Consider the following 14,436-nt stretch of genomic DNA (forward strand, 5'->3'; position numbering starts at 1 on the left):
TACAAATAAGGACAAGGGATGACTTTTCAAGTCTGTGGAATCTGAGGGGTCTTGAGTTCAGAGTTCACGTGCATCTACCAAGAAAACCCCATTCTGAGTTTCAGTGCTTCATGTTTTCTTTATCATGCCTTGACTTTGACTCAAGAGGTCACACTGAGCTTAGAATTCAGTCTTCTCTGAAGTTGTATCATCCTTAAAATTAGGGGCTGTGCTAGGACTTTCTCACTGCCTGCTTTCTAGCTTTAGGTGATAATCAATACATTTAGGCCTGTCATATACTCAATATTTAAGACATTAATGGTGTTTAGAAATAGCCACCAAATTATACAGTTCTTATGGTTACTACTTCTCCTTTTGTGAATGCTAGACAATTGCATCAGGTAGTATACATCTTCCCCTATATGACATTCAGTCACCGAAGGTGAATGCTTTTGGAACCACACTGCTTGAGCACCCCAGGTACTATCTATATTCTGCCTGGAACGGTCTGTCTAGCCAGCCTTCCAACTCAGTACTCCATGCCTAAGGGCTGGCTTGCTAAAACCATTATGTTAAGGTGGGCTCCCAAAAGCAAAGCCTCAGATAAAGTGTCTTGAATACGTGATTTATTGTGAGGATTCTCTCAGGAGGAGGAGTGTAAGGGAGGCAGGATACCATGGAGGAGAAAGCTAAGCAAGTTTATGGTCATAGCTAGACAATAGTTGTAGCCTCAGTCCCTTGGGGACATGGAGTCACTGAACATGGTTGGTTCAACCTTGGGGTGGGAACCATCCCCTAGGCCACAGAGATATAACATTCAGGTGAATCTGGCTCCATTTAGCCCAAAGCAATACATTGGGGAGAAGTGGCATCAGCAGTCAACCTCATAGCAGCAGGAGGATAAGAAATGTGCCAGAAAGCAGCGTGATGTTTCAGGGTGCCAACAGCATGCACTGCATGAGTGCACTGTTCTAATTTGTTTCCTTAATAGCGAAGACCTCTTTGAATTTCTTCATAAATTCCTCCTGGTTTAAATGTAATTTCTCACGCTACAGGAAAAAACAGACAAAAATAATGATACTGATTATCACTGTCATTTAGACACCTTGCAACTGAGAATATCAGGACCCTTAACCAGGTTAAGTTTAAAAACACACACAGCTAACAGCAACTTGTTTTCTAACAGCATGATTACTTCTTGATGACTAGACAAAAATGGGAAATCATTACTACACTTGACGACTCTCACTCCTTAGGTTTGGGTTGTCTCTTTCAGTGAGAGTTAGAATAGTAACCTAAGATCTTAGAAGTGATCAAATATCACAGATTTCTAAGTATAACCAGTGGTCTTCCTTTCACACTGACACTTCTATTCCCCTTTGGTCACCCCTATTAACTACATAGGGAGTCACTTGCAAAAGACTCTGCATTTTGGGACATCTGAGAGGGCTCATTAAGTATAAATGGGGAGAGGTAAGAGGAATAATGTGACTTTAGGGTGCAGTCCCCTTTGTAGTTGTGGAGGGAGAAGGATGTGATTGTTCTCAATGGGCACCTGTTGCCTTTACTGAAGCTCTCAAGGGGTTCTGGAAGCAGGCACATCTTCTCACTCATAGTTCCTCTCCTTGGTGAGCTGAAATCCTTAATGTAAAAGCCCACTCACTTCCTGAACTCTTGCTCATACTGGCTGATCATAAAATCTGAGGGAAACTCTAAAAAATCCCCAGCACCAGGAAATGAGAGCAGAGAAACTCATGGAAAGAAAATGCAATGAGTGCATGAGAGCCACTTACCCTGGGGTCCTGAAAAAATTTGTTCATGGCCTCCATAAAATCTTGCACTTTGGAGTACTTATCCATGATGAGTTTCGTCTTGATCGTGTCCAACGCCCTAAGTTTCCCTATGTATTGAGAAGCCTTTGTAACCTGGTGAAAAATGTACCAATAGCAATCAAATGGAGAGTTTTGACAGAGTCCAATGTCTTCTGTGGATTCCCATCAAATCCAGCAGAAATCCAAGGTGACGATAAACTATGTCATGCTCTTCCTCCCAGGGGCTTCCGATCATAAATCCCACAAGTGCCCCTGTCAAGGTCAGGTAATATCATGGTGGTCTGCATTGATATTTTCTTATTGTTACTCACATAACTTCCACGTGGAATATTTGGGAAAATGTTCCTCTCTAAATGCTGATAGACCTTTAAGAGCAGGAACTCACATTTCTGCAAAAGAAGGAGGCAGTGAATGAAAAACAGCTTGCAGAGAATGCGCCCAGAGGCATGCCCTGAGAGATGCAAGCCCAATCAGTCTTCTGGAAGTTTCCCCACACTGGTATTGCTCTTGGACACTAACAAGTAATGACTGTTTTTTTTTCCTGCATATAGTTTGTGGTGAGATTTCAGTGTGGCTGAGACACATTCAGAAGAGGAGGCATCGTCTGACACCCTCCCCCTCATCCTGTGACTGATTGACTTCTTACATGTGAGCACAGCAGAAAAGGCTTGGGGTCACATTCAACTCACCAACTTCCTCCCAGGATCCATCTCCTTCACCAGGACCTCAGATTCCTGGTAATCCTGCAGACTTCCTGAAGAAGTTTCTACTATGCAGAAGGTACAATTCCAACCGTTCCTGAGATGTCAGATATAAGTGAGAAAGGGCAAAGCCCAGAAAGCACCACCATCACTACAGCTGCCACAGTTCTCTTTAAGGAATGGCCAGTAGGCACAGACTGGGGGTGAAATGGATCTCTTCAGGGGTCCCAAAAACTCTCATGTGATTCCCATAGAGGGTAACCACCGGGGGTGAGTGGTGGAAGCCTGAGTCAGGGTGGATAGTGGGATCTCCTCTTCTTGTCTGAGCTGCTGGGAGCACAGGAAGCCCTGACCATCAACCTGAGCACCAGATACAGGACCTTAACCCATGGGGACCTTAGGCTTTCATCATCCAGTTGGAATGTAGTGAAATGAGGAAACCAGGCATGTTTTCCTCCTTTCCTGAGTAAGCCCAGAATACAAACAATTGGCATCACCACTCCCATCAAAAGGTGTCTGTGCTGGGAAAGTTCTGGAAAGGACAGTAGCAGTGTGTTGGCAAAGGACCAAGTCCCTAGTCCCTGCTCCCCAAGGAGAGAAGAGAACATGACTCTCTTGTTGCCAGATTCTTTCAACAGCTCCCAGGATCATACTGCTGGACCCTGTACCTCCAGCCCCACTCTGTCTCCATCAGGAAACAAGGAGGAACCTCACAGGGGGAGTGTGCATGGCAGGAGGATTGGTCTCTAAAAGGAGACAGGGGGCTGCATCTCACAAACCTCTTTGTGTCCACAGGTGGGAGGTGACAGTCCCCATGAAAGAAGCTCTGACAATTTTCACAGGGGAAGAGCCTTCCTCCATCCTGGCAGATCGTGCATTTGTCTGAGTTTTCCTCCTAGAAGGTGAAATAAGGTCCACATTCCCATGGGCCCCTGATGACAAGCACTGTGGGAATGTAGGACTCATGGTCTTTGTGTGAGCCTGCAGGGACTCTTATGTGTTTCTGTGAGCTGTGAAGGGGCAGCATGGAGTGGAGGTGTCAGAAGAGGAAGTCTTGGTCTGCTGTGAAGTTCAGAAGGAGGGGCCTGTGTGACCAGACTGGAGAAGTTTTTTTCCAATGAAACCAGAGATCCAAAACAAAAGAAAACAGCAAATAAAATATAACCAGAGACATTGAAATTAAGAACAATCTAACAATAGCCAGAGGGGACACTGGAGGGAAGGGTTTTCAAGCACTGCTATAAAGGACAGATGAACAAAACCAAGGGGGAGGGTGGAAGCAAAGGACAGAAGGAGGTTAGGCTGGGTAGGGGGAAAATGCAGACAACTGTAGTTGAACAGCAATAAACTAATTAAAACAAAACAATACAAAACAAAAAACAGATCCTAACACAGAAAGACAAGCAACAAAACAAGAGGATGATTTCATGGGAATCTGAATCATGTTATTACCTTACAGAAAGATCAAGTTTCTGAAACGAAGTGATAAATCCTTATGCCTACACACAATGCCTGAACTGATTCATGGAAAAGTGGTATGTTGGGATATCAATAAGGTGGAATAAATGTCCCGTTTTCTTGGCTGTAGGCTCCCCCTGAGTTGAAGGGCCTGATAGGGGGTTCTGTATTATGGATTCTGGGCCTGGAGGGCCTCTGACCCTGTGACATTGCCTTTGCGTTGGAAAGGTCATGGACACAAATGACCATGTCTTGCCAGAGTAGATGGAGCTCTTTGATTTTGGAAGCCTGAGGAAGATGCCCCGTGACTCAGCGTGGCATGTATGATATGGAGCCTCCAGGCTGAGTGTCTGAGTGTCCAGGGAGTGGGGCAAGTGCTTGGTGCTGTAAACAGAGTGAGGAGCTCTCTCCCAACCCATGCACAATCAACTGAAACTGGATTTCTTACCAGTCTCAATATGTGTCTTTCAACCAGATTTAATTTCACTTAGAGAACATAAAATTTGATAATATTTTCATCCAGAATTTGTCCATTATTCATTAAAACCTAATAAATTTGCATAGCAGATATGAAGATACACTGTATTCTATACAAGCATGTGTATCTGTGACAATGAACTGGCCTGTGACTGAGCTTTTTGTTAATGAAGAAAACATAGTGTAAGGACTAATATTGAAGTTCTGTCTTAGGTGCTGCTGTGACATCTGGTAAGACTGAGATGGCCTCAGACAGCCTATCTGCACATTCCTCTCCCCACTCTATTTCCCTGGATAAGGTCCTACAGCTAAATAATGCTCCTTGTCAAGGGACCAGCACTGATCCTGCCCATCCTGGAATATCAGGTTTCAGTTCCCTGTGAGCCAGGGAAACTTTGACACAAGCCAGCCACAACCTTCCATGGAAACCAGGGGGCCACCCCACACTCTGCAGCCCCTCATTGGCCACTTGGTTCCTGGGGGTGATCTCAGTAAGGCCTGCATGTCTGACATTGACCTCCTTTCTCAGTGTGGGAGTAGGTGTGACTAATAACACCTGTCCACCCAACTGTGCTGTGAAAGATGTTATTATTTGCCATCTCCTCCCAAATTTCTAGTGGATATATTACCCTCACAAGTAGGGTGAAGAAGGGGGTGATTAAAGCAGAAACCCACTTCAAAAAAATGAAAAGCAGCATTTATAGATGAAGATGAACTTTTAGGAACTGTATGAGCTCGTGGTTGCTTTCCTGGTTCTGCCTTCTGAGAGAATGAAGAAGTCTGAGAACTGCTTGAAATTTGTTCTCTCCCAGGTAGAAACATCCTGTCTATCCCATGGTCTGTTGAAGAAATTCTTCCCCTCCTGTGACCATGTGAGGTCACACAAATGAGGTTGGGGACTGGCCCTCCCATTGATGAGTGCTGGGTAGGAGGGAAGTGGGCTGTTGAAGAGCAGGAGGCAGGAATGACAGCATCCACCTTTCTCTATTGAGACCCCTTCTGCTTTCTCCAAACACTTATGGTCTGTGCTGTCTTTCTCCTGGGGTTACACCCTTGACTCACTGATGTTTGATGTTACCTTCAGTCTTTCTCCTCCAACATTTAGAAAGGATACTCCAGGTTACCATTTTTGGCCATTTGCTTGGCCCCAGATGGTTAAATCACTCTCAAAGCCACAGTTACATCACTATGTCCCTAGTGTCCCTATGTCCACCCTGCCTCCTGCCTTTGTGTACATCCCTGTGCTCACCAGCATCTCCTCCTGGGCCCTAAATCATACCCCAAACTTATCCAGTCAAAACATAATGTATTCTCTTTCCCCAACCCACTATATGTTCTTTCCTGGTGCTTCCATCTCATAAAACATGCACCTTCAACCACAAATTGAGAATCCATTCTGAGTCCATATTCTTGCTCGTGTCCCAAATCCAATCTATCCCCATTTGTTCTCACAGTAAAATATAAACTTCAGTTGTTGTTGTTGTTGTTAAATCCATTGTCCCTGTAAGGTCCCCTGCAAACAGGGAAGCTGAGACCCTAAAGAATGATTCTAACTTAATATATAAAAGAGGGGTCTGTTTCTCAAAGTCTGTATTATATCTCTAATAAAAACACACAAAGATCACAAATGTCCTCCTTGAAATCATTGGGCAGAGTAGTTTGGACCATAGCTATGTTATTTTTCTGAATGTAGAAAATAATAAAGGATGAAAAGTCAGTAAGAATCATTTTGAACCTTTTTATGGGATTTTGGGTGAAAAGATTTCCCAGAATCAAGAGTCTGGTCATTTGTTTTATATCCGTATATGAGAAAGTGCAAGTGCCGAACGAATGACATCTTGCCAACAGCTGCCATTCAGTGTTCTGGGAGAATCCTGAATCACATGCGCAGTGGGGGCTGAGACTACTCCACCATGGAAGCCATGGGATAATTTCCTTCTCCTCACTGTAGGGACTGTCAGATTACCGTCATCCTCTCCTGAAAGTGGTGGCCCTCTTCTCAGAACAAAGAAATAATAAATGTAAACAGTGCCTAAAAATCTTGCATTCATACATTTTAGTGAAGACTAGCTCTTATTTCTTTGGCTGTTGTTGGTTAGCCCAGCCATACATTTGAATTGTCTGGGGAGAGTATATGAAATAATAATTTCCTGGTCCCAGTGGCAGAGATTCTGATCAATTGATTTGAGTAGGGCTTAGGCATTGGCATTCTCCTTAAATTGTAGAATGAGTAACTTGTGTATGAAAATCATCTGGAGACTGTTTAACAATTCTAGTGTCCAAGTGATAGAATGGTTAAATCAAACTTTTGTGTAGAGTGGGATTAAAGCAATGTTATTTTCCAAAGGTCTTCAGGTGATTCCAGTACAGCCTAAACTGAGCTTTAGCCTGAGCCAGTGTGGTTATTAATGCATGGGAATCTTATAAGTCAGTGTTGAATTGGCCTGTAATATCTATCCTGGGAAACTTTGTTATTAACAGGAGTGAGAGTACTCTTCCTGGAACACTTGTCTTCTCCTCCTGACAGCCTGTTGGTTACTGGCACTATGGCAGGACCCTCTGGATCACCATCTCTTATTGAGGGTCCTGGGAACCATGCACATGTCCCAGAGAAGTCCAAGAGCTCCTACAATTCTTCTAGGACACCAGACTAATGATAAAATGAATCCTAGGTCCTCTGTATTCCAATTCTTCTTCCAGAAGGTCACACCCTTCTCCATTCACCCAAATCCCCAGATGGCACCTGGCTGGCCTTTCACAGGAAACTGAGCTCTGCACACTACACTTGCAGTGCTTTTGTACCTTCAGTGGAATGACTTGGCCTCCTGCCCTTCAGGCAGCCTCAGCTTTTATCTCCACCCAGGGCAGAGAGGTCACAGACTAGTGTGGTCCTCTGATAAGTGACCTGAAAAATGGTCATGTCACAGCCTGTCTCTTGAGTACTCTAGAGTCCCTGCTCTCCAATAGTTATTTTTACATGGTGGATAATTGAATTTGAAACAATCCTTGAGCTCAGGGATATGATTTCAATATTATTTATGGTCATTGGGTATTTCTATGCACTCAGTAGCTGTATGTTGAATGAGTAAATAAATGAGTATGGTTTCACTTAGGAAAAGAGAACATTTGTTGTCTTTTTAGCAAATATTAGCATATAATACATGGTTGTTCTGGCTGATTATTTCAGATTACATGACAACACTCAGAAGCTGTCACCAGAAAGTATGAGTGGACCTCATCTGGTGACAGGAAGCTGTTGTGTGGTGCCAAAATTGACACTAAAGTTTCCAGGAACCAATGGTTCCTTCAACAAGAGAAGTTCTAGGAGATACAAAGGATCCACCAAGGTAGTAATGCATCCTGAGATCTGCCAATCTGAGTCACTTTGGTTCTTGATGAAAAGACACAAAATATATGGAAAATTGAACCCGGTTGGTACAAAGTGTTGCACCCACATATAATGATAGAACCTATGGGTAGGAAGTTGCTAGCTCCTTCAGGTAATCCAGATAAAGTAACTCTAGGCACATGGAGAATGATGGAAACTTTACAGTAGTCACTGACTAGGTCCACAGTAATTTCTCTTTACTAAACCCAGTGGGTGAAATGTTCCAATGTCTGAGTGTTTAAAAGACCCAGAACATCAGGTAGTGTAAAGGCCTAGGTCTCACATTCCCAGTGCTAGATGAAGTCCCAGTGGCCAGCTCTGTGTAAGCTAGTGTAGAATTCTATTAATGACCTGGGTGGCCATTTCTACCTGTAGTGTGTGAGAATGGCACCTCGCATCTTTCCCCCACTTCTCAAGTTCTCATTCATACCCAATGTTGTAAAAACTACCACTTTGTCCTGGATCTGCATTCATATTACATATGTGTTTGTTGCCTCCATAGCTATTGTCCACAGAAGGAGAAACCACTTTCACAGATAGATAGGAGGCCTGCACAGACCCTGAGGTGGAGCTAAAGGAGGGCATCAAAGTAAACAATTTTCCAGGTCTGTCCCTCACTTAAGCTACATCTATCTCACAAGGATCCCTCTCCAACAGAACCATCCTCATGAAAAACTTGCCAGTATTTTCTGCTTCAGAAGGGGTTTTGTTTGTCTGTGTGTATGTTTCACTGAAGGATAAAACAGTATGTATGTAATCAGAGAAGAAATATCCTTTTAGTTTCCTATCTCATGAAGTAGTATATGGTTTCATATGTGTCCCAAGATAGATGATCCACTAGACAGGTTCATCTGGATGATGGGGAGCAAACTTTTTCTTCATTAAATTTCACTAAAGTTAAAAAATAGTAACCTTTATCAGAAAAATCAGGGAGGGACTTGAAGATGACCCTATGATCTTATTAAGAAAGGTTTTCATGTATTCCATAATCATGTTTGCTTTTACAACTTTAACAACTGTATAGCATCTGCATCTATAGCTAACACTCAGCTATGGAATCTATTTTGATGGCTCCTTATCATCCCCATCCGAAATGGTTTACAATTCAAGATAACCTTGCATACAACCTAATGTTCAATGGAGCAACTCTGAAGGCACACAAAATACATACATACATACATGCACAGGTATATAAATAAAGGCACAGGAGAGGAGAAAAAGAAACAAAGTTATTATGCAACTGAGAAACCATACAAATGATGCAGTACATATAAAAGCAGTTATGAATAAGAACTAGTATAAAGTAATAATCACCAATTGTCTGTTTTCACGTGTAACTGGAGTTTGAGGGATAAATCCAAGCTGAAAGAAAAAAGATCCAAGTTGATGCTTAGCCTGTGTTTAAGTTTTGTGAGTCTGGCATTCCCACCTCCTTGTGAATATTTCTGCACAAATGTCCAACTGTCATCTCAAAGTCCAGGTGTCTAAGTGAGGAACCATCTCCCTCCCCCCACCTGTTCTAGATCCATCCACAGAACCCGGAAATACATCTTTAGAAATTCTTCCCTTTCTTTTGTGCATTTTAAAATAACTTTTCAGAGGTTTTCCTTCACAATCTCTTAGGCACCTCTCACCCCCTCTCCATTCCCACCAGTGCCACTCACACCTGCCTGCTCACACCAGGGCTATTTAACTGAATGCACGTGTCCCACACCTACAGGGTGTCACACCCTCTGGACATGTTGGGCACATAAGGGACAAACCCTATGGGGGTCTAGAGATACAAAGGGAATGGGTGGAAGGATAAGAGTAAGACAGTGTGAGAAGGGCCTCACTTGAGAGTTCAGGGGGCCAAGGGAAGGGGTGACTAGGGCATGTCCATCAGGGAACATTCAGACAGGAGTGACGTGGGAGCTGAGCCTTGAAGGTTGACTATACGTTTCTTGGGCTGAAAGACAGTGAAGCCAGTTCAAATACCCATGTTGTTTGAAATACTGTTTTAAATATGTCATTTCACACCTGAGGAGACCCTGTGGTTCTGCACTGTCCATGTTACAAGTTCAAACTCTTTAGCCTGACATTAAATCTCTCTGCAAACAACCCCAATTGATGGATTATGCTGTATCACACACAATCCATCTACCTCAACTCACGGAATCATGGTAACTGTGGTTCTGGTTTTATACCGCTCTTTCTCTGGAGTATATTCCTTGTACTGAGGTGTGAGTGTGGGGCACCTCTTCTTGTGAAAAGGATAAAGTCTTGCCCTCAAGGCTCCAGCCACAACTCAGCACATACTGGGTATTGAATACTGACCTCATCTTTGATGACAACAAAGGAAGTAACAACTTCTGCCCCTGTTACTGAAATACCTCCATCAGCTGTTTTAGGGTTTTTCCACCACAGGTCAGGTTGGTCTTCCAGTTAGATGATTGGTAGCCTCCTTTGACTTCAAATTCCTTGGGGGTGAACCAGTTTCCATCTTCAGTTCTTATGCACTTCCTTGTGGCTCCTATAAGACCAGGGTACATTGATGCTGACACCTCTTTGTCCTCAGTGCTCAGAGGTTGGCCTCCCACCACTTTGGATCTGATGTCACTCATCTGGGTTCAATCAATAGCAGGAGCATCTGGCCTCCCCTTCCATACTTCAGAACCTAGAATCCTAGCTTATAAGTTCCCTCCAAGGAGATTTGCTGCTTTGAATTAAAATCTCAAGTGGGGGCCCTGCAGCTCACAATGGCACTAAGGCAACATCCATGTCCCACGTTACAACAATTTTCTCTGAGTCTACTGTCATTGTTGAGCAGATATTTTCCCATCCTTGAAATCATAGGTAGCTGATACTAAAATAATTGTGAAATATTAATCAGTAGAAAATTTAACTGATATGTAAAAGATCATCATATACTTAACAACCTTATCATTAGATAAAAGGAAATTAAACCACAATCAAATTCTACAGTCTAAGCACTAGGGTGGCCACTACAAAAACGACAGACAATAACAAGTGTTGGTGAGAATGCAGAGACATTGAAACCCTCAGATATTGCTGATGAGAATTAAACTGATGCAATACTTTGAAAAATAGTTTGTCTTTTTCTCAATAAGAAAAATATAGAATTACCAGGTATATACTAAAAAGCATCTTAAACATATATTCACAAAATAACTTTACACAAAATAGTATTATTCATGATAGCCAAAGAATGAGAAAACCCTCACTAGAGACTAAATGCAATATTTCAAATCCATATTATGGCTCACAGATGACAATAAAAAGAATGACTTATAAGACATGGCACTGTATGTGTGAACCTTGAAAACTTCATGCTAAGTGAAGGAACCAGTGACAGGAAGGCAGATATTATGTGAGTCAATTGAGATAAAATGCTTACATAGGCTGATCTACACATCAGAACATAGATTAATCACTGCTTAGGGTAGGCGATGGGCTGGGGTGGGGATGGGCACTGACAGCTGAGAGGCATCAGGTTTCCTTTGGTGGGGACTAAATCTTCTAAAATTAGATTGTGATGATGGTTTTATAATGGTATGAATGAACAAAAATAAAAAAACAATGTATTCTACATTCTAAATGATGAATTATACATATGTGAGTTATATCTCAGGGAAGTTGTTTAAAAATAATTATGATAAAACATTTATTCATATTAGTGTTCTCATAGCCATATTAAAAATAATCTGAGTCCTGTCTGGTGTAGCTCAGTGGTTTGAGCACGGGCCTGCGAACCAAAGGGTTGTTGGTTCTATTCCCAGTCAGGGCACATGCCTGGGTTCCAGGCCAGGTTCCCAGTAGGGGACACATGAGAGGCAACCACACATTGATGTTTCTCTCTCTCTCTTTCTCTTTCCCTTCCCTTCTCTCTAAAAATAAATAAATAAAATCTTAGTAATCTGATATGAAGTTCATCATATAGACAAAAAGCTTTAAGCTTTATAATGTTAAAATCACAAACCACTTTATATTCATATATAAAAGAACTCTCAAAGTCAGAGCAGGAAGCAAGTTTGTAATTATTATCAGTTTCTTGGATGGTAAGTTTCAAGCTTAGGAAGGTCCCAGTGTTCACACTGTCACTCTCAGCAGAGCTGAGGCTGGGATCAGGTCTTCTGACTCTAAACTCTGTGGTCTCCTCACTGCATCCAACACCCTGTCCTGGTGGTGGTTACCCAGATGGGATACAGGATGTGAACGTGGAGGCTGAGGGCCTCTTCCCTGTTATATCTGATTCAAAGTAGAAAATGCAGTATTTTGAACCCTGAGACTGACACTCCTGCACTTCTCTTTGGTTCCTTGGGTATCCACATGGGCACTTGCACATGGGGGTGAGCAGTTGATATGCACCACTGCTTACAGTGTAAAAATATCATCTTAGGGATCCTTCTTTTTTCTTTCAAGCCACAGTGGGGCTTCAGTTCGTCGAATGACAGGAAATCACATGGGTCATTCCATTACTTCATGCAATTCCTTCACAGAGGTGTTACAAATATAAGTAAACCTGGAAACCTACCTCGTTCCAATTTTCTCTTAATTAACAGCCCAGTCATCACCCCACAAGCCACAGGAAGTATTTCAGCACGAAAATTCACAGACACACCCGGCTGCTGTGTTGCCGCTGAAAGAGAAGATTTTCATTCTGTCTTAATTCATAACTGTACACAGAGACCTTCCTACCATGTAGTTACTGTTTCTATGAGTCATAGGGGTACTAAGGAAACTGTATTCCACACATCTTCAGAGCTTCCGAGCCTTCCTTTCCATGGCATTTTTCATACATACCCACAGAACGTTTGCCTTGATTTCACCTCTCAATCCCCCCACACTCAGAACGCTTTAGCAGAGACACCAGGCATCAGGACACCTGTCTTAGCTCCCCATGCAGTCAGCCCCCTGAGTCTTATGTGACAGTGACACTGCTGTCCTGGTAGAAGGGAGCTCTGCAACTGTGCTATTTCTCTCTACTTAGGCCATTGGAGGCAAAGTCCCAGACTGTACCTGCCTCTTCCTGTGTGAGCTCTGACTCAGGAGCAGAGAGGACAGTGATGGGGTGAGCTAATGGAGATGGTGTCTGCTTCCTGTTTGTGTTCACTGCTTTGCCTCATTTCTCCCCCATAACAGCTTTCTCCAACTCTGAAAGGGGAACTCAGGAGGCTCTAGACAATCTGCAAATTGCATGGGTGGTTGGACCATTTGTAGTGTGAGAATAGTGTGCGCTTTATCGAAAGCTACACCCAATGCTCTGATCATCTAAGTCTATGACCTCATCTTCCCTGGTCCACACACTTCTCTGTGAGGGCTCTTTGGTCACTGAAGGCAGCTGTCCCCAAAGAAGGCAGAAAGGGATCAGCTTCTTCCTGCATTGTGTTCAGGATAAAAGGGTATGGGGGAATTAATGGTGTTACAAAGATCAACTCTGAAGAATTATGGATTCCTCTCTGATCTTGCTGGGAAAGATGCCTCGTTCTTCCACCAACCAGCCTGGAAGGTGGAGTCCTGGGAGTGCCCAAATGATTCAGATTTAATTTTTTTTCATTTTTTTTGGAAATGCCTTTGCCTTTTTTATGTGTGACTCTTCTGGATGAAAAATCTGAGTGAGAGCAGGAGATTATGGAAAGAAAGATAAAGCTGGAGCCAGTGGAATAGTACACACAGGTTTCGTAACAGTGAAGGAATAGCAAAGATGCCAGGCCCCTGAGGAAGAAACATCTAGGAAGGTAGGGAGGTAGGGAGGCATTAATGATATCTGTCATTCAGAGCTCCCTGAGTCCTCCTTAGAGAATGAAACCACCTGGTCCAGGCCTTTCACCACAGGGATGCTGAGTCTGCCACTCAGCACCTGATCCAAGGAAACAGGGGCTGGTGCCAGCATCTGAAATCCCATGCAGAATGTCTCTGGGCAATGTGCCCCACATAGATTCTTAGTCATTTGGTGGAGGGTTGTGAAAAGAACAAATGTGACCTGGATGGTGTCATAGACATAAGAGGCAGATTGGATAGATGGTCCTTAGGTAGTGACCTTGCCCCCTCCTGCCCCATTAAAAACTAGAAACAATGAACAGAAGCACAACTCATAAGACCTTTAGCATGCCAGTGGTCCAGACTGGAGATCAGGCTTGTCCTCCGAACTCTCAATGGATGTGTATACACATCCTCACAGACCTCGACAGCGGTGAATACTTCCCTTTGAGGGCACTGTGTTCACTTGTCTCTCTCATACAAACATGGTGACTTGCACCATAGGAGTGATCACAGGATCCTAAAGCACTTGCAGTAGAAGGGATTTTCTAAAAGCTGCAGGAAACAAGTGAATGGATTGGGACTCAGCCCCCCTTGGTGGTGATATTAATCAGAGTGGCTGGTGGAGTGGTGTCCTCCTGGGGACACTGCCAGACTCTGCTGGATGGGGTGAGCTTATTGGGAGGTAATTTTCTGTGGCATTTCCAGGTTCCTCAGGGTATCTTTTCAAGGAATTTTTGATTAAGAAACTGTGTTGCAAGCGAAGGTTAATGTTGTTACCTGATCAATATAAAATAGAGAACACCTCACCCCTGAGATAATTTAGGATAGTCCATTGTCC

General features: G+C 43.2%; 1 protein-coding gene across 1 annotated transcript in view; it reads right to left on the reverse strand.

Annotated features, from left to right (window-relative positions):
• Positions 1-585: 585 nt before the first annotated feature.
• The window catches only part of LOC118500399 (nuclear body protein SP140-like), a 240,638-nt gene continuing 226,787 nt past the window's right edge, over positions 586-14,436 (reverse strand). Inside the window, exons 11-18 of the mRNA XM_036025005.1 lie at positions 12,370-12,474; positions 10,208-10,347; positions 9,150-9,197; positions 3,292-3,407; positions 2,501-2,609; positions 2,123-2,200; positions 1,773-1,904; positions 586-1,028 (exon numbers count right to left, since the gene is read on the reverse strand). Coding sequence (XP_035880898.1) covers positions 951-1,028; positions 1,773-1,904; positions 2,123-2,200; positions 2,501-2,609; positions 3,292-3,407; positions 9,150-9,197; positions 10,208-10,347; positions 12,370-12,474 — 806 coding nt within the window. The 3' untranslated portion in view covers positions 586-950. The remainder of the gene's footprint in view (positions 1,029-1,772; positions 1,905-2,122; positions 2,201-2,500; positions 2,610-3,291; positions 3,408-9,149; positions 9,198-10,207; positions 10,348-12,369; positions 12,475-14,436) is intronic.

The sequence above is a fragment of the Phyllostomus discolor genome, chromosome 4, assembly GCF_004126475.2.
Source record: "Phyllostomus discolor isolate MPI-MPIP mPhyDis1 chromosome 4, mPhyDis1.pri.v3, whole genome shotgun sequence".
NCBI lineage: Eukaryota > Metazoa > Chordata > Mammalia > Chiroptera > Phyllostomidae > Phyllostomus > Phyllostomus discolor.